Here is a 24,693-nt window from a genome sequence, read left to right on the forward strand (position 1 = left end):
AGCAGTAAAAAGCGTGGAGAAATGGACCAGTGGAACAGTTGCCCATAGCAGCCAATCGGCTCCAACCTATTATTTTATAGACTGTACTTGTTAAATGCTACTTCAAAGCTGATTGGTTCCTATGGGCAACTTCTCCACTGGTCCACTTCCCAATGCTTTTTACTGCTTGATACATAAACCGAGCACACCTTTCACACTGCCATCAAATAACCCGGGTTATTGCACATGAACACGTAGTAACCCGGGTTATTGTGCAGTGTGAAAGGGCCCAGTTGAAATAACCCGGGTCGGCATTTCAACTCGGGTAAGGAGCAGGGTTGAACACCAGTTCAACCTGGCTCACTGTGTGGTGTGAACGGACAATCCGGGTCAAGGCGATCAGGGTCCTGTTCACTGCATAGGGAGAGCAGGCGCTTGGAGATTATCTCACCTCCAAATGCCGGCTCAGCAGTGATTACGGTGATGCCATCTACCCGGCATTATTGCCGGCTCGGGCCGCCGGTCTCATAGGGGGTCTCACGTGGGTCGCACCCGGGATGGACGCGTGTACAAATCCCCGGGTGCGACCCGCCATTTGCGATGTGAAAGGGGTCTAAGTGACACAGGGAATCCAGAGAGAGAAACAGTAAGTCCTGCAATCAGTTCCAAATTGATAGTATAAGTATTAGGGGTCTATTTACTAAGCTGTGTTAGGAGATAAAGGGAACGGTGATAAGGTACCAGCCAATCAGGTCCTAACTGCCATGTCACAGGCTGTATTTGAAAAACGGCAGTTAGGAGCTGATTGACTGGTACCTTATCACCGTTTACTTTATCTCCTAACACAGCTTAGTAAATAGACCCCTCAGTCCCATACGAGCGACAATACGTATCTATCCAAGAGAGATGAAGACTGAAATTGAAAAGTAAAATTTGCATCAACCGCATCAAATCACTCTAAGGTGGCCGCCATTTTTGCAGGGTCAATTGCCCCTGTGCCGCCTAATATCCACAGTCTGCTCCATCTAAGTATATTGATGAACGATTCCTTTAGAAATCCTGTCAGATCGGTGCTGTCAGAGCTGACCTGTCTCATCTGTTTAGTCACTTTCTCAAAGCTGATTTCCAACTCTCATGCAAAGGAATAGTCTCCTGGTGAAGGCTGCTTTTTCCTCCTAAGTTGATTAATCATCAAGGACAGGATGCGGCAAGGAGAGAAATGCGGTCACACCCAGAAATTGCGGGTTTGGCGGAATATCTCATATGCACCAAGCCTCGGAATGTGATGCACTCCGGGGCTTGGATGTGGTGGTTACCCTATAGAAGCCAATGGGCATCTCTCCGCAGAGTTCTGTGAGCGGGATCCAATCAGATCCCTCCCAGCAGCACCAGCGACACGTGTCATTCTGCGCTGGTGCAGAATGACACCAGAATGTCTTCTGGGTCATAGACCCGGAAGTCCCTCATTCGCAAAAGACAGCTCTTACCGAGAGAGTTGCCCCTTGCGCTTTCCTTTATGCATACCGGCGTAATCAACGGCGTAATGCGAAAAGCGGCGGAATGCATCACATCCCGAATGCGATGTGTCATACGTCCCGCCCCGAAGGAGATACAGTTATCATGTTATTAATCTAAACATTTTAAAAATGGCAGCTTTCCCTGGTTCTCCTCGCTGACCGAAACTGTACTTAACTTGAGACAAGATCGGTCATTTTAGAGGTCTAAGGCCTTCATTCAGAGGCGGCCGTACGGTCTACGACCGCACGGCCGCCTCAATGTTTGTCAAGTGCGCATGCGCACGAGGGAGCCGGCTCCTTCGTGCGCATGCGTGAGACCCGCTACGACCGACAGCGCCGGTCGTAGCGGGTCTCTTTCCAAAGGGGGCGAGCTGTCGATGTTGATTGACAGCTCGCCCCGTTTGGAAGGCGGGCTGGGGGGGTGGCAGCCCAAACGGAGGCGTTCCCATGGGAACGCCTACCGTTTGGGGGAGGCCCCACTGACATCACTAGTGATGTCATTGGAGAGCTTCCGGCTCTGACAGAGCCAGAAGCTCTCCAGGGCTTACGACAAGTGAGACCCTACCCTAGGGTCTCGTCGTAAGCCCCGATGGTCGCGATGGTCTCTGACCATCGCGACCATCACCCTAGCGGTCGTTAGAGCTGTGTGTATAAACCCACAGCCTAACGACCGAAACAGAGGCGGGCGGTCAGGATGCAAGCGGCCGCCCAGTTTCTGAGCGACCGCTTGCATCCTCCGACCGCCTCTGAATGAGGCCCTAAATCCAATGTTCTCCCCAGAACATTTTGTCAGCCGGATGGCATCAATAAGCAGCCGGGTAGTGGCCTTTGTAATAAAGAAATGGTGAAATCCTGACCTTATTTTAGTTTAAACTCGAGAATAACATTTCATATATTAATTCTCCTCTTCTTCTTAGAGGCCCAGTCTTCTGCAGCTTATTCATAATCAGAGTCTGTAGGATCTGCTCCCACTAATGAGCTTCCGATTATTTCATGTGCTCTGCTGAATCCCATTCCTTACACAGGTTCTAATTCATGTTAGAGTAGATAATCCTCTTTTACATTCAGCTGTGCTTACAGGTATAGTTCAGGCCCCCATAAATCGGCAATGTATAAGGCCAATTCCCTGATCCCCAGACGCCAGTATCGGGGCATCAGTGAAATCCAACATGTTGGATTTCATTGAATTCACGATCCCGACCAAAATATGATTGGGATCAGCAAACTAAGGGCCTGATTCAGACCCGTTCGCTATCTGCGTACGCTCGCTAGATGCGCATGCAAATTTGTCAAACTGACGCCACGGGAAGCGATCGCTCGCCAAGGCATAAGCACGCCCACCATGTCTTAGCGAGCGGCCACTTTGTGTATGCTTACGACCAATCACGCAGGCAGAGCCGCCCACCAGCACCACGTTGTCTCCAGGAATTGTATTAAACATTGGTACATCGAGCACCATCGGATGTGAACGCAGCGCTTGAGGTAGCTTTAACCTACCGCAAGCATTGCGAATACTTCAGTGTAAAAAAAAAGGCAAGTGACGTGTACTATGACGCTGCCTGTTAATTATGCACGCCTCTAAAACGCCTGCGTTCGCATCTCCAGCCCCCTGTTATTAGTGTCCTGCCCCTGTAACCACCCACAAACGGCCTCTCCTGTCACTCATTACCCTGGGCTGCCTTTGCTGGGCGAGCGAGAGGGATGCGATCGCAGTGTGTAGTTCGCACACGCGCAGAAAGAAGCGCGTGCATGAGCGTACACAGAACATCAGGCCGCTTGCGAACGCACAGCGCGAGCAAACGGCTCTGAATCAGGGCCTAATTGCTGATTATTGATGACTGCCAATCGGCATTTCCGACCGGTTGATCCAGGGTTCCGATCAGATCGTGGAAACGGCTGGCAGATGGATGGGGCCGTATAGTCCAATAACATCTTGTTTTGCTTATTTTGGAAAAAGATTCTTTGAAACAGAGACTAGGCCACCAAGTTACATGTTTTCAACCCTATACTGGCAATTTTTTCAATTATTTTGTTAGTTATACTTTCAGCTTTGCCAACAATGAAACTACATGTCGGTATAAAACTAACAGTAATCTCTGATTTAAGTTGACAAACATATTTAATCATTTTAATGTTTATAAATAATACTGAGATGTCTGTGGTTTCATCACACAGAACACTGAAATAATCTGCCGAACGCAAATGTTTAAGTATTTCACATCTTATTTGTGAAGCTCAGCAATTCTTCCATTATTCTTCCCGAAGTGTCATTTGCATTCTTTCCAATATTAAAGCTGCTTTATTTACTGTGTGTACAACCCATAACCTTGCAGTGCTCATGCAAATTTCCATACAATGAGTTTGGTTTTTGTCAACCAATACATAGGGCCAGTGTCAGACTGGGGATAAAGGGCCCACCAGGGGAATGCAGTGATAGGGGGCCGATGCTTAAGGGGTGTGGTCAACCACCAGAGGGGGAGTGGCCAGCCACCACAGTTGCTTGACTAATCTTTAGGCAAATCTTGGTGTGGTATCTATAGAAACAAACCAAGAACCAATGTTTATCTGTGGTCCTGCTCCATCAGGTAACTGACCCTCTAATAGAGTAACAATGTACAATTCAGTACATAGTCTGGAACATGACCCCTAGAAAAGGGGGTGGGGCCCTCAGGCAGTGGGGCCCACCGGGGAATTCCCCTATCCCCCTGTGGGCCAGTCCAACCCTGCATAGGGCCTGATCATGGTTGTGCGCTAATGCTGCCGCAGCAGCCAGTTTCTCATCTGTGGATGTGCGAAAATTTGCTAATGCAGCAGCGGCCGGGACTAGTACTGAGACGCCCAATGGAAGCCATCGCAGCTGTCCGCAACTGCGTCCACATATGCAGCATATTACGCAGATCACGCAGACATTGACTTCCTGAGTGAGACTACGGTCACTCAGGTCGGCCGACATAATTGAGACGTTAGAGCCATGTTCCTGCGTACGGAATCGCAGTCGGCGTCTGGTACGTGCACCAAAGACTGTCGCGACACGTCCATGTCTTTCTCCCCACTCCCTAGTACCTCCCACAAAAAAAAAAAAAACCCTGCCTCTCAATCGCTTGCTTATGAATCCTCTGGGCTAGCGTATTCGTAATTCAATCTCGTGCATTGCGGCTGTGATGCATGCACATTCACCCGATAATCGCTTAACTGAGGGAAGATCGGCATAGCGTACAACCAGCGGCGGCTTCTGCCCTCTTTGATGAGAGGGGCTGCCGCTGCTCACCGGCTCTTGCCTCCTCCTGGCCGGGTCCCGGTGCCCGCGCAATCGATCTGTCAGACGCCGAAACCGGCACTAGCGCCGAGGAGCCATGCATGCGCCTGTCACCGACTTCCAAAGGGCTGCATTGTTTGCAGCCCCAAGGTGCTGGTTAGGGCTGGCGGAAAGGCAGAGTAGTGGCTTCCTATTGGAAGATGTTCTCTGCTAATAATAGCCTGGACTGGCAGTCCCAGGGGGAGGAGACTCCTCCACCTGAGACTGCCTGTTCTATATGTGACTGGCAGGTGGCGCTTCCAATAGGAAGCCACTGCCAGTCACAGTGTAGCCAGTGCAGTCACGGACTGCACTGACTACACTGAGGTGGTGGATTTTGCTGGGGGGGCTGCAGCCTCGCAGCCCCTAGGCAAAATCCACCACTGCTCCCAACTCTGAATAAGGCTCAAAGTTCTGAAAGCTCCCACAAAAGCCTCTCTCTGCAAGTTAATCAAGACTGAAATTGAGGGTTCAATTTCTCCTAACCCAGGGCCTGACGCAGGCGGCCAACTGTTGCGTTCGTTTTGCGCATGCGTATACGTCGCGGTGCACGAGGCACCACTGCGATCGCACAGCCATCACGGTGACCACGCAGAACCATCGCGGAGTGATTGACAGGCAGTGAGCATTTGGGGGTGGTCAGAGATAAGCAGACGTGCCTGACCGTTTGAACGCCGTTGCACGGGCGTGCATAAATTAGCCATTGCGATGGCATACGCAACTTGAGTACTCACTGCGTGCAGCGAAGTTAGTAATTCCTAAGTAAGGCCGGGGCTGCTGTATTTCTGCGTGAGGGACCGATGGTACTCGATGTTACCGATGTTTGTGAAGGTTTGCACAGTATTACAGATGTGAGTAAGCGTTAGTGGGATGCAGTGGGCGTCTCTATGCTGGCAGTGCGACGGCATTGCGATAGCAATAATTAGCATATGTTCTCAGAAGACCTGCGTGCGATTATGGAGCTGCGATATCAATAGCGGTCTTTAATGAATCAGGCCCCCAGTTCCTTCACAAGCACATTGTGAAGTATGGCCCTGATTCAGAGCCGGACGCTCTGACCAGAGCGCTCGCTCTGAATCAGGGCCCACCTCCATTAATATGGAGCGTCCTCCTGGACGCTCGTATAGCTGTGGGTCACCACCCACAGCATATACGAGCGTGCAGGATGATGGTCGCGATGGTCTTGACCATCGCGACCATCGCCACTGTGAGCAAAAGCCTTCGGTTGAGTTTTTCAACCGCAAGGCCAGGAGTAATTTTAGCTCTATCAGAGCCAAAATCACTCCCACTGACATCACTAGTGATGTCAGTGGGGCCGGCTTCAGACGGTAGGCGCTCCCTTGGGAACGCCTCCGTCTGGCAGGCACGCCCACCAAAGGGGGCGTGCTGTCAGTCAACATCGACAGCACGCCCCCTTTGATGAGACACTATGAGCGAAGGAAAGTCCTTCGCTCGTCGGGTCTCGCGCATGCGCACGACAGAGCTCCCTCAGTCGTGCGCATGCGCAGTGCAGACCATCGACCCACTTGCGAGCGGACAGCCGCTCGCGAGTGGGTCTGAATGAGGGCCTATATTTGAAAATGAATCAGTGGGTAACTTACTTTGCTCACGGTCAATTAAACTTTCTTTCCAAAGTCTTTTGTATGGAATAGTCACTTGTTTGCGGCCGTCTCTTTCCATATTTTGTACATGCAGAACACATCATTCCACTATCCTTTAACAACAACCAGTGAAATGTTTTAACCAGTCCACTATGCTTAGAGAAACATTTTTCGTGTGACAGTCTGCGATTCGTAAGATGGACCAGCCTCCTTTGCAATGTCCTTGTTGGAAATCTCTGGCTCTGTTGTAGTGTTAATACTTTTCTTAAAGAAATTTTAAGATTGTCGTTTTCTGATTTAAATCCTTATTTAATATGGGTTACAGTAACCCAGATACTGCTCAATTGATTTTTGGACACAAATGTTAAAAAATCTTCACATTCTGAAACAAATCTGTACAGTCTCTCACTCCAAAAATGCTTCCAATAAGTACATTAACACATTGGGGGAGATGTACTAAGCTATGGAAAATGATAATTTGGAGAGTGATAAACTACCAGCCACTCAGCTCCTAACTGCCATGTCACAGGCTGTGGGGTCTATTTACTAAGCTGTGTTAGGAGATAAAGTGAACAGTGATAAAGGTACCAGCCAATCAGCTCCTAACTGCCATGTCACAGGCTGGGTTTGAAAAATGGCAGTTAGGAGCTGATTGGCTGGTACCTTATTACCGTTCACTTTATCTCCTAACACAGCTTAGTAAATAGACTCCTGTGTTTCAAAAATGACAGGAGCTGAGTGTCTGGTGGTTTATCACTCTTCAACTTATCACTTTCCAGAGTTTAGTACATCTCCCCCTTTGTGTTAATGCACTTCACAACTTTGGCTTTTTCACATAAGCATTTAACTGGCGTAAGCATTTCTAGAGCAAAGGAGCAAAGCTGTGAAATGCGTGGAGGATAGACTGAGAGGTAACAAAAGGGGGAACATTTATACAGAAAGGGTGATACAGAAGATCCATGTAATTGTCTCCCAGCCGTTGTGGGGACTCGCACACTAAAATAATTCCGGCATGCATGGGGTAAACAGGCGTCCAGCGGTTGGAATCCCGTCAGCAGCTGCCTGACATGGGTGAAAATCCTGGTCGTCCCTAAGGTAAGTATTGACTAACCTAATCCCCTACCCTATAGAGATGATGTATGCACGCAGGCTATAGAGATGATGTATGCACGCAGGCTATAGATATGATGTATACACACAGGCTATAGATATGATGTATGCACGCAGGCTATAGATATATGATGTATGCACACAGGCTATAGATATGTTGTATGCACGCAGGCTATAGATATGTTGTATGCACGCAGACTATAGATATGATGTATACACGCAGGCTATAGATATATGATTTATGCAGGCAGGCAGCTTTGCAATTACGTCCTTGCTACTATGCAAATGCAGCAGGAGGTGTATGACAAATGCAGCAAATGCAGTAAACGATGGTCGCGATAGTGGATGGCACCGGGCCCCTGGCTAGCTGTGTAAGCCTCATCTTACTCAGGCTGGCCATCTTGCAAGCCCAGGACACTGCGTCGGTCTACGCAGTTCCTGGGCTTGCCACTCCTGAAAAATGGACGGACACGCCCCCCGTTTCTGGGAAAGCCAGCCGACCCCACGCCCACACCGAAGGGGTATATACGATTGGTTAACCTGTTATCTGTAAAGCTATATTTTTACTAGCCTTAAGCAATTGTCTGTGAAATACTTGCATGTGTGCAAATGTTGTAAGAGTTTATCTGTTTATTCATCGGGTCAGTGGTAGGGATGGCCATCGACCAATGATGGTTAGTAATTATCGATAGTCTGACACTGATTGTAACCACTGGTAATCTGACATGTATAGTAACCAGTTGTGCCATTGATGGGTGTTCACATATGGTGAACATCGGGTGTGTAGGTCCGATGCTGGACAGCGGTCTGCACATGTATGAATGGGGGCCTTCCATGGTTTCTTCATGATGGTTTACAACCATCAACCATTGATGGTTAACCGGTCAATGGCCATTGCTACACAAAAGTGTCCTCTTCTCTAAATCCATTATAAAGCACACAAACCTAGGACCTTCTGCTGATTACAACAATTTATGATAAAGTGAATATTTATGTTTTTAGCGCTGTGCAGACTGAATCACAACCATTCAACACTGCAAAAAATGTATATGAAAGCAATAGTGCTATATCCTAAAACAATTCACCAGCCTAGTGTCCAGAAAGTGAGAAATATGGTTCATTTTCTTTCCAATTAACTTAGAGATAGTCTTCAGGTAGATAGATCACCAACCCCTTGAAGCAGATTGAACACCCTTACTTGAAGTATGAACTTTAAGGTTCATTAACATAATGCAAATAGTTTAATATACAAGTTCCAACTCGCATAAAAAATTTGAACAACTTGACGCGTTTCGGTATTGAAAATATTCCTCAAAAGATTTTACTATCGAAACGCGTCAAGTAGATTGGTGGGTATAGGCAATTAGATGCTATCCAGGAAAACAGAACGGAGGGGTGAATCTTACTATAGATAAAAGGACATTATATCCATCTGGTTATCTGGTTCTATCACTATGTTGATGCGCCCTGAAATTCCATATATCTGATAGAAGATCTAACCCAATATATGTCATTATTTTATTGCCTTCAGTTTTATTTTCTATATAAGTGGGAACTTGTATATTAAACTATTTGCGTATGTGGGTATTAAGGACGATCAATTTTACCAATGCTGACAACAGCCTACAGTAAGCCGACAGGACCTGGTCACGGGCGGACGTCTGTCGATATTGTATAGATTCTCCCATGAAGCACATGGGCAGTGTTCCAGGGGCTTCGTTCTCTGCAGAGTCCCTGGAAATGACATTACCTCTTTGTGTAGATGATTCATTTCTTGTCTGTGTGATAGATGGACATTTATTTCAATCTTTAAACTAGAAGACACAGCTATTATCGTTATCAGCATCAACATATTGTTACCGATGTGCGTCTCTGCAAATGATCTACTCCCGTAACTGGCTCGGCCAGTGTGAGACGAGGGAGACAGCTCTGATAATGTGATTTTCTGTCTACTGACACCAAATGGGCTGTAACATTCGTACATGGCTGCAAATCGACACAGGCCTTCCCCCGTGCTGTCATTAGGCAAATGGACTCTCGCTTCTGATTGTGTACAAATTAGGCTAAGAATACAAAGAATTAGGGTGATCTGTTTTGAAAGTTGAACTTGATCATAAAAAACACCTTTTAGGGCACATACTTGGGAGAGTGTTCGTTTTAGTTGCCCAAGTGAAAGTGACGCAGGAAACCGCCGCCAACATGGCTGCAAGGAAATAATGCAGATGGCGTTTTCTCGCAGTAATGTCAGGGCCGTGGTTATGACAGCTCTCCTTACAGCAGAGACCCTTAGATATGTATTCTGCACTATTTCCCTAAGACCTGGATGAGATCTTAAAGGCATGATTAAAAATCACACAGCAGGGAGATAGACAGATAAAGCAATGTTTAGTAATAGTTGCAGGAAGAAATGTGCCCGCCAGTAAATTAGAATCAGCTAAAGGTACAGTAGAAAATGCTTTAATTCATTGTGGTGATTGTTTATCCTTAAAAATTTATAAATCTAGGTTGGTTTGAGAACCTTGACTAGTAAAGTGCCTGGAACTTGTTGTTTGGGTTAGACATTCACAGATATATGGCAGTACGCAGTGAGCATTTTATAACTACAAAGAATATATAAAATGTGAACAGTAAAATGTTGACTTTCTGGCACCCCCTTCTGGGAGGGGGCTGTTGCCAGGTTGGTGCAGCAGGGAGGGTGGGGGCGGCTGAAGTGGGCGGAGCGGGGGCGTGTTCGCATGGCCGCATCATCGTGACCCCACCCCCGCTTTGTAATGCCGATATTACTGGCATTACAAAGCAGGGGGTGGGGCTACGATGACGCAGTGTGAATCGCGTCATCGCCTCCCCCCCCCACGAACCGCCCACTTTCACGTGCAGTTGCAGGTGGCCAGGGGACGATGCCGGGGACTTGCCTCCTCTTGCAGGGTGTCGGAAGCGGCACCCGATTTTCGGGAGGCTCCTGACAGTCCCGGAAGAGTAGGCAAGTATGGTCCGGATGCATACTCTCTGTATAGCGCTGCGGAATATGGACCTCATTCAGAGCCGCTCGCTCTGAATGAGGGCGGCAGCTTCTATGTTACGAGCCGGCCTCCTGGCCGCTCGCTAGGCTGTGGGTGACCACCCACAGCTTTAGCGAGTGGCCAGGTTGATGTTCGCGATGGTCAAGACCATCGCGACCATCGGGGCTGGCGACGAGACCCTTGTGGTAGGGTCTCAGCTACCTCAAGCCCCAGTGAGCTTTCGGCTCTATTACAGCCGGAAGCTCACCACTGACATCACGAGTGATGTCAGTGGGGCCGCCCCCAAATGGCAGGCGTTCCGTCGGGAATGCGTCCGTTTGGCCAGCCACCCCCCCACCCCGCCTACAGAACGGGGCGAGCTGTCGATCACCATCTACAGCCACCCCTTTCGTAGTGAGCCCCGGAGTGAGAGAATTTCTCTTCCGCTCCGGGGCTTGCACACGCGCAGTGCGGTCGCTGCGCATGCGCAGGGCCTCAACATCGACCCGTTGCGAGCGCATAGGGCACTATATAAATAAGAGGCGTGGGGGTTGGAAAGGGATGTTAATATATAAAACTATTTAGTTGTCTTTTAAGCTTAAAGGTAACACATGATGGGTCATGAGCCTGTTCTAACCTGACTGACTAATGCCCAGTGATAGACCGTAAAAGTAATTTAGTTTCCTGGCCGGCGAGAAACAGCAGATACCCAAGAGAGGTGGCTGAGACCACAAACTGCGTAACCTGAAGTGTTCTCAATGCTTTGTGCAACAAGGGTCCTTCTCAGCCCCTCAGAGGTGACTGTTTGTCATTTCCCCTGCAGCTCTCGGAAGGCAGGAGTGACATGTATGACTGGGGTTGCTGTATCTGAAGGGCCAAGCAATTCTGCGGGAGAAGATTCCTGGATGAGACTGGCTGAGTTACCGGATCTGTGTGAAGAGTCCTAAGGATTTAATAGGATGTCAACGGAGACAGAACTTCAAGTGGCTGTTAAAACCAGCGCAAAGAAGGAATCGAAAAAGAAAGGTACATTTTATGTTTCATGAGTGTGGCCGATGTATTTCATGTCTCTCATCGGGGGAATTATGTTGTCTGCTAATTGTAATTTCTGGGAGAATTCTTACATTTTTAAAAAATAAAAAAATAAGATAATACGTTAAAGGAAAAGGACAGTCAATAGTACCCAGGTGCTTCCATTTTCTAAGGTGCACTGGAAGATACAGCAAATAATAGAATCATATGTTGGTTGCTATAAGCAGAACTAAAGATGGCCATCGACCGTCGATGGTTAGCAACCATCTATGTTTTGCCACCAATAGACAATGATTTTGCATTTGATGGCAGATGAACAATGTTTCTGCGCCATCAATGGCAGAGGTTTGTTGGTGAGGCTTCAATATTTACCATCGAGCAGTGCTTTTTTTGCCCCGTCCACTGTTGGGCTGCTCGTCCCCGCCCTCCTTCTCTGATTGGCCCGCAGCACTCATGTGCCCCCAACTAGTGATACCATCAATGGTTTCCTGCCATCGTTCTAGAGTACTGATGGCACTATCGATGGAGATCATCAATGGTGAACGTTTCAAAGGCCATCCTCAGACAGAACATAACCTATGCATTGCTTTTCATAACTATTCCTCATTGATGTAAAAGGGTGGAGGGGAAGGGGAATCAGCTTTCGATAGCCTGTAAGACCTTTTTAGGGCCTGTTTATGCAGTTGAGCAATGTTTTACTAAGGCGCAAAAGTCCAGAAATCCCTTACTGCGCATACGCAAAATCAAGGGGGAGATGTATCAAACCTTGGAGAGATATAAAGTACCAACCATTGTCTTTCTCTGCATTTGAAGGAGTTTGTGATCTCTGGGCGTTTCAGGGTGGAGACTGGGAGGGGACCTAAGGTGATTGCAAAAAGGGGCCGGCCGTGTCATGGGTGCGTTGGAGGAATGTCACAGGCATGTCTGGGAGTTCTGCTGTGTTCCCAATCGCAAATCCACAGCTTCAGAGGCCGTGGTTAGTTGGATTAGAGGAGAGGAGATAGAGTAGACCCTAGGGTACCGCAATGTCGATGGTGTGACCAATGTTGCGTTAATGTTGGTGTGTTTACAATCTCCATTGCAAATGCATAGACCACGCAGCCTGAAAGTGGGCGTCTCAGCGCTCGTACACCCCATCGCACCGCCCAGCAGAAGGGGAGGCTGAGATTAGCACTCGCATATTTCTGCAACCGTTATTGAGATAGCGGGTGCATTATCAACCGTCTCTGAACCAGGCCCTTAAGGCAGGCTTGCCAACCCTCCCGATTTGGTAGGGAGCCTCCCGAAAATCGGGTGCCGCTCCCAACCCCCCGGAAAGGCAGGCAAACCTCCCGGCTGCTGCCTGCTCCCCCCCCCCCCCCCGACTACAACTAGAAACCCCCAACAGCGGGGGGCCCAATGATGCTATTTGAGCTAAATCGCGTCATCGTGGCTCCGCCCCCGCTTCACAATGTCTTTATTTTCGGCAATGTGAAGAGGGGGCGGGACCCCCATGCAGAGTCAGTGCCCGGCCACGCCCCCCGTTGTGTGCAGGCATTCAGCTCCCTCCCGGAAGGAGGGAGCTGAATGTCGGCAACTATGCCTTAAGGGCATATTTATTAACATTACTTTTACTAAAATAATGTGAAAACGGGTGTTTTCACACGCTTTTCACATTATTTTAGTATGACATACATTTATTAAAGGGCAGTTGGAGTAGTTTTTGTGAAAAACTACCCCAATCCCTTCAATTCACATATTTTTAGTAGGCAAATCGCATTTCCCATACTTGTAGCGGGAAATGTGATCTACTCAGATTTACTAAAAATATATGGTGAAAAAGTACTGGGGGAAGCTCTGTGATAATAACACTACCTGGAGATGGCGTTCTCCAGGGTGTCTAACAGGCAGAGCAGAGCCAGGGAGCCGGCTCCTGCGATCAGCTGTGCTGTCTAAATAGACTACAAGCTGATCACTTAAAAAAGTAAAGGAAAAAAAACCTACCTGCATCCAGGGACCGGTGATCGGTGCTCCGGTGAGGTCCTCTGGGGCTCCGGTCAGCTGGTCTCCGACCCCCTGCACTGTGACCATGGTCAGCAGCTGACCGGGGTCACAGTGCAGGAGCCGGGAGACCAGCTGACTGGAGCCCCAGATAACATTAGGAAAGGCAAGAATAAATTTGGATGGAATTTCAGTGTGCGTTTCTGGATGGTGACAGAGGGTTGGCAGGCCAAACGCAGCATGTCGTGGGCGAATCGCGGTCAGTGACTGCGACCTTTTAAGCAGTTGCACTGATTTCAGCGGACATGTCCAGATGTACTGGTACAACGCTCGATGGTGCGACCGATATGTGGCCGATGGTGTGACTGACGGTGCGACTTTTATGCACAGCGGCGGTAGGCAACTCGGCGGTATGAATCTCATCAGCTGCGGAATTAGAATATGCAGTCACGCTACGGAAAAAGGCGCAGTCGCAGTGGCATTTGCATCACTGGTTGGGCCAGATTCAGAGGTGGACGCAGTGGTGATGCCTCCCAGTGGTTACTGAAGGAAGATGCACAGAGAATTAGGACGCAAGAGCAGGGCCGACGAAAGCCGTGCCGGGCCCAGGTGACAGGAGGCGTGACCTAATCGCGGAAGGTGTGGCCATGCCCCCTTAGAATTTTTTTTTTTTTAAAAAACAACATTATTTCAGCGCACAAAGCGGCGCTGCGTGCTGGGGAGGGGGGCACTGTGTGCCCCTCAGCCTGGCGCACAGCCAATAAGGGGTGCGATCAGCGTGATCGCTCCCCCCATAGATATAGGAGACTGCTCCGGCTGCTGCTTTAGCAGCCACGAGCAGTCTCCCAGTGCAGCCCAGCACACAGCAGCGTGTGCTGGGCTGCTGTGACTTAAGAGGAAGGGGGAGCGGTGCCGGGCTCCTGCAGCAAGCCCGAGCCCGGGTAATTTGTACCCGCTCCCCTCTCGGCGCCCCTGTGCAAAAGCCAAGGATTTTAGTGGGTGTTCCTGGTGGGGCAACATGGGGATGGCTTGCCAGAAGCTGGGGTACATTGGTGCTGACACAGGGCACCATGATCAGATAGAGAAATTGCACTTACCCTAGCACTAGTGCGTCCGATGGCGCCTCCAGGGCTGTAACTAGTTGTGTGCCACAGGTGCCGCCTCGCAGAGCACACAGGCCTTTTTGTGAAGAGCAGCAACATTGGCCCTCATTCAGAGCCGCTCGTTAGCGGCAGTACGCTCGTTCCGAGCGATGTTTGCACATCTGCGCATGCGTACGCTTTTTAGTACGCATGCGCGAACCAGTCAGTGCGGCCGAAAATCGTTTGTACGCTATATAGCGAGTGCCTGCTATTTTGAGTGACAGAATGAGGCGTATGTGGGTGGTAACAGGGGAAGGTGCTTGAAAATGGGGAGTGGAGATCCGAACGCAGGCGTGCTTAAAGGTCAAAACGGGCGTTTTATGGGTGTGTATATTTAAAACAGCAGCGTCATTGATCACGTCACTGGGTTATTTTAGAGCCAGAACTGCTCGCAAATTTGTGGTAGCAAACACCAACCACAAGAATAGCGAGCAGTTCATACCCTTGTCGATGTACTCGATTAATCTAATAAATAGCGGACATGACGTAGGATGCGAGCGGCCAGGGGGCGTTTTTAACAAATAAACGAGCGTATGTTTTGCTCGTTCGTTCAGACTTAGAGGTGTGAACAGACTGCAATGTGCGTACGGATCATTTGAATAGCCACCCCTTGTTTTTAAACGAACGACCGCAAATAGCGAACGGCTCTGAATGAGGGCCATTGTTACTACTTCTTAGTTAAACATTGTATTACTCTTTGCTCTGGTACTAATCTTCAAAGTGAAGACTGACATTAGTACCATAGCAAAGAGAAAACTATTCACAAAGCAAATAGCACTTTTTTGGGGGGGCGGAGGGGATTCCAATGTCCCACGTCCCACTTCCCACTGTAAGGCTACATGTAATGAGTGTATATTGTATACCGGATATGAGAAAGTAGCAGGGAACACAGTGTTTTCTCGTTATGTTGCATTTTTATATTCGTGTTGAATGTGCTTCACGAATATAAATCCCTCTCGTAAGAGTACAACTCTCTATTAGGTATAATTGGGGGCTCGGATCTCAGATCAGCAAACTTATCTGTCAGGTGGAGATTTTCTGCTGTACAGGAAAACTGACAACCCCTGATGACAATTGCTGGTTATTCCTCCTTCCCGGAGGAGATTAGAGAGGATTACAGGAGGCCTAATGTCACAGACAGTAATTTAGGTGATATATACTCTACCTCTGCTTATTGCATCTACTCAGGGACTGTGGACCTCATTCAGACCCGCTTGCAAGAGCTATGCACTCGCAAGCGGGTCGATGTCTGGCTGTGCGCACGCGCAAGCCCCGGAGCGAGAGAGGAATTCTCTCGCTCCGTGGCTCACTACAAAAGGGGCGGCTGTCGATGTTGATCGGATCATTTTTTAGATGCGGCCGCCCTCATTCAGAGAGAGCGCTCGCATTTTGCGAGCGGCTCTGAATGAGGTCCTGTGTGAGCACAGAACATGAGATATATCCGGGCAGCAGCAGGGACACCCTGGTGATACCTCAGATACACAGAAACGGCACCGATCGGAGGATCAGGCAGCTGGTCTGCTCAGAGTTGTGTAGGAAAGTTTTTGCTAGTAACATATTTGTAAATAATGGGAGAGTGAATGTATCACTGATAAAGGACATCTAAAGCTGTGTACATGGCATATGACGTATGCACCAGTGTAGGACAGCAAATGGGATGATGCGATGAGCAACCATCTTATTCGCGGAAATAAGAAATGATCAACCTCCTGGATGTATTCAGAAACACATCCAGGGACAGGGGCTCCAATAGGACCCTGTTCCTGCCATGTGTAAAGTGATCACCTTAATTTGTGCTGCAGGACCCCCAGCGGCCTACGGCACATGCACGGTCATCAGGCAGCGCATGCACGCGTGCCCATTGCCGGAGAGGGTTCTTACGGATCCTTTTCCCGGTAATTTCTGTGATATGTGGCCTGTAGGCTACAATGGTGATAGGTACTGAGGCCAACACACAGAATGCTTTGCAATCTGGATCTTGGAAATATCACAATATAGCAGAAACATAAGTGGGCCCCCTACATCCTGGCCATACTTTCATTTTGCAGATATCCCTCAAAAAAGGGCACTTTTCAGGGGATTTCCTGCAAAATCTGTTTAATAAATATGCACCTAATTATTGTATATAATACAAACAATCTCTATAGATCTGTAATGTAATATACTGTAAATAAACCATTCTTGCCAACTCTCCCTGATTGTCAGGGAGACTCCCTGAAATAGCAGCAATCTCCCTGTCTCCCTGAAGAGTCTGCCAATCTCCCTGATTGCACCTTGCCCCCATTATAAAGCTGTTATATTAAAGAAAAACAGAGCTATATACATTCAAATGGGATCATTAGTATCATTTCCCTGCATTGGGTATAAGGTACAATGATCCCTATGGCTACATTCATTTTCTGGAAAGTATCAGTGTGTTTTCATCAAGAAATAGATCTAACTTTCTGCTTTTGGGGCTCATTTACATTAGGATGTAAGTCAGTATTATGACACGCCCCCTCAGATGTAGCAGGACACGCCCATCACATGCATGACACGCCTCTCAGATGTAGCAGGACACGCCCACTTTACCGCCGAGCTCATAGGTGCTGCTATCACAATCTCCCTGAAATGGTTTTTCAAAAGTAGGCAGGTATGAAATAAACCCAAACTCATATTACTGGGTAAATGAACGCTGATGCGTTTTAGCTGCCCACAGGAAAAGGTAGAAGAGTCTTTAGTGCATTCAGTTACTGAATTGACAATTACTTTTTTTGCTGCCATAATAACCTCCTCTCCTGCGCGTGGAATGTATGTGAATATGTATAGGCAGAAATAAGCAGAAATCCGCTCCCTAGCTGCCCTGACACAGCTCTGTAACAATATTACCCAGAATATAGGCAGCATATGGCCGTTAGACCGTACGATATCGAACCATATGTATAACAGTTAAACATCCTTAGAACTTAAGGGTTGCTAAGCAACAGCATAGAACGTGGAGTAAGGCATTAAACATGGATACTGTAAGTATTTAATGCAACTATGGTATTGTTTTTACAGAGCGGCCACATTTCTGTCATTCTGATCTTCTCCTTGGTTATTTTAGTTTTTATTCAACCAGACATTACAGGTATATTTACGAATTTAAGTGCGGGTTTTTAGAAGTGGAGATGTTGCCCATAGCAACCAACAGGTCCGGTGCAAAGTTTCCGGCTGCCCTAGGCAACATTTCACCAACCGCCCCTGCTCCCTCCAATTCATAATATGCCACGCATCAGTCTCCCCATTTAAATAACATGCCACACAGCAGCGTCCCAAATTCATAATATACTATATAGAATATTACACACAGCAGAGCACCAAAATCATAATGTACCTCATAACACTGCCACCAATTCATTATATTCCACTCAACCATGAATTATGCCATCATTTTTTTTTTTTTTGTGGTCTCAGCGGTGCCCTCCAGTGGCCGGCGCCCTTAGGCAGCTGCCTAAGTTTGCCTAATGGTAGCACGGGCGCTGACAACCAATCAGATTCTACTTAACATTTATCTAGCACCTTATAGAAGATAATAGCTAGAATATTAAGCTAATACGGTTTAGTAATTTAAAAAACAGTTTGTGTTCTATCTTGGTGAATGCAGATTGTGATTGATAAATGACTTTATTGCCCATTACAAATTGGCATAAAATGGCACATTGCTCTTCATTCCACCCTTAAGACATATGTATAGAAGCGATTAAGCAAAACAAATCCACAACTTGCTGGATTTCCGTAGGGTCTGACGTCCCAATTCATGACATGAAAACTGCAGGGAGACAATATACCAGGCTGTAGTGGCCCAAGCAGTTACTTTGTAACCAGCACATGGTCCCTATGCTTGTAGCAGCTTCATGTATAGCACACTCGGGAGTCTCGGGAGGGTTTCCGTGTAATAGGTTCAGTACCATGTTGGTGAAATTTCCCCGGCATGTTGTAATCTAAATGCAAACACGAATCCTTAGTCGCTGTGAAGTTGGGTAACTACAAAACAGTTACATTGTTTTTTCTTTTTGTTTTTTTTATGTTCAGAGTATTTTTTTTATATAATGATTTCTCTGTTTTTTTTTCCCCTGGTAGCATGAGCAGACTCTCAATGTGTCAATAGAAGGATAGATGTCAGGATAACTAGACATTTACCACTCTATTCCCCTCTGGCAACAGCAGTACCTGGAGAAAGTACATTTAATCTTTATGGAAAGGGACGTTACAAAACCGCGTCCTTTGCTTGACAGGTTTCACAGTGACAATAAAATTGAGTGTGCTCCACAGACCGTGTTAATAGTGCTCCCTTCACCTACACACAGCAGGGGCAGATGCTGATTTAAATAATAGCCAGCCTATCAAATCTCTAGAAAATAGTGACATCACTGAGGCACGACTTCATCTTTTCCCTGATGCCATTCAAAGAGGCTTTCTGTTGAAGGTCAATGGGCAGAAATTCTTGTTACAGCAGGTTTGCTTCCCAATCACTGATTCCATTGAAGGTGAATGGACCGATAAGTCAAACACTAGGAGAAACAGATCACCAGCCATAGCACGCATCACAGATTTTTAATTTATATATATAGAATAGGTAACTCTAGGCAAATTCGATTGCTCTGGAGCACAGGTTCTCAAATTTGGTTCTCAGGACCCCAAACAGTGCATGTTTTCCAGGTCTCCTCACAGAATCACAAGTGAAATAATTATCTCCACCTGTGGATCTTTTAAAATGTGCCAGTGAGTAATGAATCCACATGTGCACCTGCTAGGTTACCTGGAAACGTGAACTGTGTGGAGTCCTGAGGACCGAGTTTGAGAACGACTGTTATGGAGAATCCATAATTCACGGGCTTCAGACATTGGAAATCAGTTCAAAAACAATGAGATGAAGGCAAAACCTTTATACATGCACGATAATTGAATTAATGGGCCCATTCTTTTCATTGGCCTCTCCACAGGTGTATTGATGACTACATTGAAATGAATGGGCACATTGACATGAATGTTAGCCACACGGGTTAATTATAGACTAGTCTGAGATTTGGAAAACCTTCTGGGGTTGTCAGCTGAATTCCAGGTGATCCTGCATTGTTATTCCCCTGTTCAGGCTGTGGGCAAAGGCTTGTGTCCCATTACCTCTAAGCCCACTCAGAGGGATGTTTTCAGTTCACCCAGTTCCACCTAGTGATGTCATACCCCCATAATGATGTCACTCACACTTCATGCCATCTTCACATCACCGCTAAACTGTAGTGATATGAGCGGATTGTCATATCTCCAGCTATTTGTAGGAGAGTTCGGAGAGTGGCTAGAGAGATTCGGGGGAGATAAGGAAGACATTGGAACTGTACGAAATGATTAACTATCAAAAAATATTTATGTTTTATTCATTCATCACAATTTACATTAGACAAATGGAAAGATACAGTAAAATGTAAAAAAAAAAAGGGCTAGAGGCCATTTAATCTTTATTTGAGCAGTGTTTTGTGTCTTGAGAATCTTATAGCACATTTCTAATCTGTAGAGTTTTACCGCTACATAAAATCTGGCAACTCAATGCCTTGAAATGTATCACTCACCACACCGGCTTCCCATAAGCGGCCACAATTACTCTTCCTTAGAAGATCTGCTCTGTGAGGAAGAGAGCGGATTTTCCAAGGTCAGTGATGAACGACGGTTACAATTTCCATTTCAAAAACTCAAGTTCAAAGCGAAAGTCGTCTCCTTTAGATTTTAACTCGAGGTGATGTCATGTTTCTAATACGAGAATACAAAAAGCAGCAAAGCTGAGTACACCTCTAAAATAGGCCAATTTCACGGTGAGAAAATGGGCCTAGCTTCCTACTAGAAGCCTAAACTTAAGTAATGCGAATAGAAGGCTCATTAGTTCTGATTGAGAGTAATGTTTTAATATATATACAGTATATATATACAGTAGTATGACCACCAGCTAACAGCCAGAGTAACCGCCGTGTGCAGCACGTACAGCAGCTAGACGGGCTGGGAGTGACTCAGTAAGGAGCTGGTAGGCTGGCACAGGTATCTGGAGCCATGGTGACTGCAGTGCATCCCACAGCTGCTGGAGGGTGCGTGGTGGAGTATCCATAGAGCCAACACAGCGATCGAAGTGGTCCCACAGATGCTCAATTGGGTTCAAGTCCGGGGAATTAGGGGGCCAGGGAAGTACTTGGAAGTCTCGGTCGTGCTCGTCCAACCATTGTCTTGCTGGAATATCCCATCCGCCTCAGGGAAGACCATCAGTATGTGTGGGTGTACATGTTCTGCAAGGATGGAATCATTACCAAATCAGTTGAGGGTGCCTTCCACATGGATGAATGGGCCCAGACACCAGACAATGCCATGCAGAGCCGTAACGAGACTTTTTGGTGCCCTGTGCCAGAAAGAGCATTGGTGCTCCCCTAATTTTTCAAAGGGACGTAATGCACCTAAAAAAGGGGAATGGACTCATGGGGAAGGGCCAGGGAAGAGATAGGGGAGGCCAGGAGATGCTGGGGCTGAAATTAGAGGAAGCTACAAGTGAGAATGATAATAAACAGGAATTTGACAGGCCCAAACAGCGCCCCCTGACCTGTGGTTCCCTGTGCGATGGCACCGGCCGCACTACCCTAGCTACGGCCCTGATGCCATGAAAACATTCCCCAGACCATAACGCTGCCACCACCAACTTGTGTTCTTCCAGCAATGGTTGCAGGGTGTTTGTTCCCCGATGTTTCTCACCTGACATGCCAAAGTCCATCCATTCGATAAAGCAGAAAACGTGACTCATCGAAGAAGGCAACCCTTCACCAATCAGCGGAGGTCCATTTCCGATAGAGGCGTGAAAATTTAAATCTTTTCCGCCAATGCAGCTTCGTTAGCGTAGGTGCAGTGACCATCCGTTTGCTTCAGAGCCCCATATGCAGCAGGGTTCACTCAACTGTCATTTTAGACACATGTCTGGTGGCCCCCAGGTTCATTTTGACGGTGAGCTGCTTCACTGTAGCATGTTGGCCTGCCCTCATGCACCTTCGTAGCTGACGTTCACCTCTCACATCAATGGCACGTAGTGCTACTCAGTTTCCACGTCGGTTATTCGCAATGGTGCCATTTGTCCAGTCACGATACACCTTCACCACAGCAGCATGCGAACTGCGCTGTTTCAGAAATACTACCACCCTTTGCCCGGAAGCCAATAATCATCCCTTTTTGGAACTCGGATAAATCGCTTCTTTTACCCATGATAGCAACGAATGATATGTGTGCAGACGGCCTATCGCACACCTTATATACCCACCAAGCCAGCGCACGGCAAGTGACGTACTTCATGGGCTACGCTCTGCCAGTGTCAATTGTAGGAGGTGGTCATAATAATATGACTCGACTGTATATATATATATATATATATATGTATATAGGTACAGCTATACCCGGCACTCCTGTGATGTAGACGAATGCCCTGGTGGCATCCTGGGGTGGAGAACCCATGCACATGATACCAAACTAGGCGGCACTCAGGAGTCTGTAGCACAGTATATAAAAGTCCTTTATTCAGCCGACGTTTCGGGAGCTACCCCGTCATCAGGGACAAGATACAAAAAACACTTACAAACATGTATATATACCATCATCAATCACCATGTGAACCAACTCACCTGCAGAACGCCATCCACATACTGGAAAACGTTACAAAATTAGATTTGCACTAACGTGTACATCGACATTTGTTGTTTATATGTTGTCTTGCCCATGTGGCTTTTGCTACGTGGGGAAAATGGAGAGGAAATTTAAAGAGCGTATGGCTCTTCACCGCAGTGCCATCAGACAGGCCATTGAAACTGGTCATTCGGACCAACCTGTTGCTAGACATTGGGTAGCAGCCAAACATGGGGTAGCTACAATAAAAGTGATATTGATCGATCATGTCCCGCCATTGAGACGTGGGGGAAATAGGGGAAAAATCTTATTACAAATGGAGAGTAAATGGATACATACTCTAAACACGATATCCCCTAAAGGTTTAAATGAAACACTGGGATTACAGTGCTTCTTATAGAGTTTGGCTTGTGTAAGAAATTATCTCCCATTCTTATTCTTCTTTAGATACTGTTTGACTTTGGGCACTTTGGTGTGTCTGATTGTTTAGTGACTGTGCTTTTGTAACATCTTGCACCTTTCTATGTATTGCATTTTTAGTTTAGTCTGTAATATACTCTTTGGCTGTCTTGTGCATGATGATTTTTTATCTTGTCTTTTGAAAAAATTCTTTTAAATACAGCTCTAGAATAATCCACAGTAGTTATGTGGATGTTAACTATGAAGTGTTTTCATCATGATACATATCTGTATGGGAAGTGACTTAACTTTATTAATAAGCATTCTTTGGCTGCATAGATGATCATCTGTTTTCTAATCGAATTGCAGTGTGACCACATTACGATGTATTCACATGGGACGTGATGTGATTGTAACATAATGTACAATGATTGGTTTATTTTGGCCGTGTTCATTACAGGATAAGTGTTAGTCTGTATATTTTTTTTAATATTATCTTTGTTTAAAAGGATTTTTAATATGAATTATATCATTATTCGTTTTGTATGGAAGGTTGCTAGGCAGCCAAACATTATTAGCATGTGACCGCTCACATTGCGGCCGCTGCATGATGACGTCATACGGATGCGACGCATGTTCGAGCGCGCTCCTGAGGACGGCTTCTGCTGGCGTTCTGCAGGTGAGTTGGTTCACATGGTGATTGATGATGGTATATATACATGTTTGTAAGTGTTGTTTGTATCTTGTCCCTGATGACGGGGTAGCTCCCGAAACGTCGGCTGAATAAAGGACTTTTATATACTGTACTACAGACTCCTGAGTGCCGCCTAGTTTGGTATCATATATATGTATATATATATTGCGTAAATACACACACTAGATGTTGTCCCTATCACTGCCTTTTTTGATTTTTATTCCCCCCCACCCCTTGTTCTTCCCCTTTCCCCCGTCTCTCTCTGTTACCCCTCATCTGTCTATTTCTCTTACAAGCACTTGATTTTATTATACATATTATCCTCAGCATTACCTTGTTTATCTTTTCATCGCTACTGTTGTACTATTTGGGACGTTCGCGCCTTTTCTCCTCCACAAACGTTTTTTTTTTTCTTTCTGTATGTGGCCTGTGGGACTTTTTCCTCTCTTCTGTACTGTTGTATATTATATTTTTGGTTGTGATTTTGTTATCGGGTGATTATTGGAAGTGTTGAGTTATTAGCGTGGTGTGCTGTGCTACATAACAAAAATCAAAAACAAAATCACAAAATTGATTAAAACAAATGTACCAGACTCAAGACAGCATATTTAGCGTTATTTAGTGTGACATTTTTATCTACACAATATGGAGCTCAGAAACTGGGGTAACAGATGGCAGGTTTGTTTTTTGTTTTTTTTGAGAAGTCTGCACCCTGGAAAAATATAGCTCCGACACAGTCTGCTCCGGCAAGAACGCAGTAATTAATAAGTTCCTAGCAGAGACAACCTTTTTCGCATGTATGGGTTTTTTAAACTGGTTGCCTAAATCATTCACAGTTATCTGAGCAACAAGGAGACCAATGGAATAACTTTCTTATTATCCGAGATAGCCATGGTAACCTTGCATGTGCCAAACTGGAGCTAAAAACAGTGGGCCTGATTCAGACCCGGACGCTATTTGCGTCCGCTCACTGGCTAAAAGGGGCCGGCTATTAGAATCATGTGCTCGCACTGCGTCGCGTAAAGCCGCCCACTAAGTAATAGCGATTGGCCGCACTATGCGTTCGCACCTGTATAAAGACGCCCCTTTGCCACTCGCAACACACGTCATCTCCGGCAGTTGTAGGATTAATCTGGAACATCGAGAGCCATTGGAGCTGCTCGCAGCGCTTGTGGTAGCCTTTTCCCACCATAACATTGCGAGCAGTTCTGGCTAAAATACAACCCAGTCACGTGTGTAATGACGCTACTTTGCTAATTATGCACACCCGTTCTGACAGTCGGGCA

The 24,693-nt window shown here is 46.7% G+C and overlaps 1 protein-coding gene across 3 annotated transcripts in view; it reads left to right on the forward strand.

Annotated features, from left to right (window-relative positions):
- The window catches only part of DAB1 (DAB adaptor protein 1), an 862,015-nt gene that overhangs the window by 608,847 nt on the left and 228,475 nt on the right, over positions 1-24,693 (forward strand). For all 3 annotated transcript variants that reach the window (XM_088447883.1, XM_088447885.1, XM_088447884.1), the window contains one exon: positions 11,325-11,527. In XM_088447883.1, the coding sequence (XP_088304009.1) occupies positions 11,461-11,527 (67 nt within the window). In that variant the 5' untranslated portion in view covers positions 11,325-11,460. The remainder of the gene's footprint in view (positions 1-11,324; positions 11,528-24,693) is intronic.

This window comes from Taudactylus pleione, unplaced genomic scaffold, assembly GCF_031769625.1.
Source record: "Taudactylus pleione unplaced genomic scaffold, aTauple2 ptg000442l, whole genome shotgun sequence".
Lineage (NCBI taxonomy): Eukaryota > Metazoa > Chordata > Amphibia > Anura > Myobatrachidae > Taudactylus > Taudactylus pleione.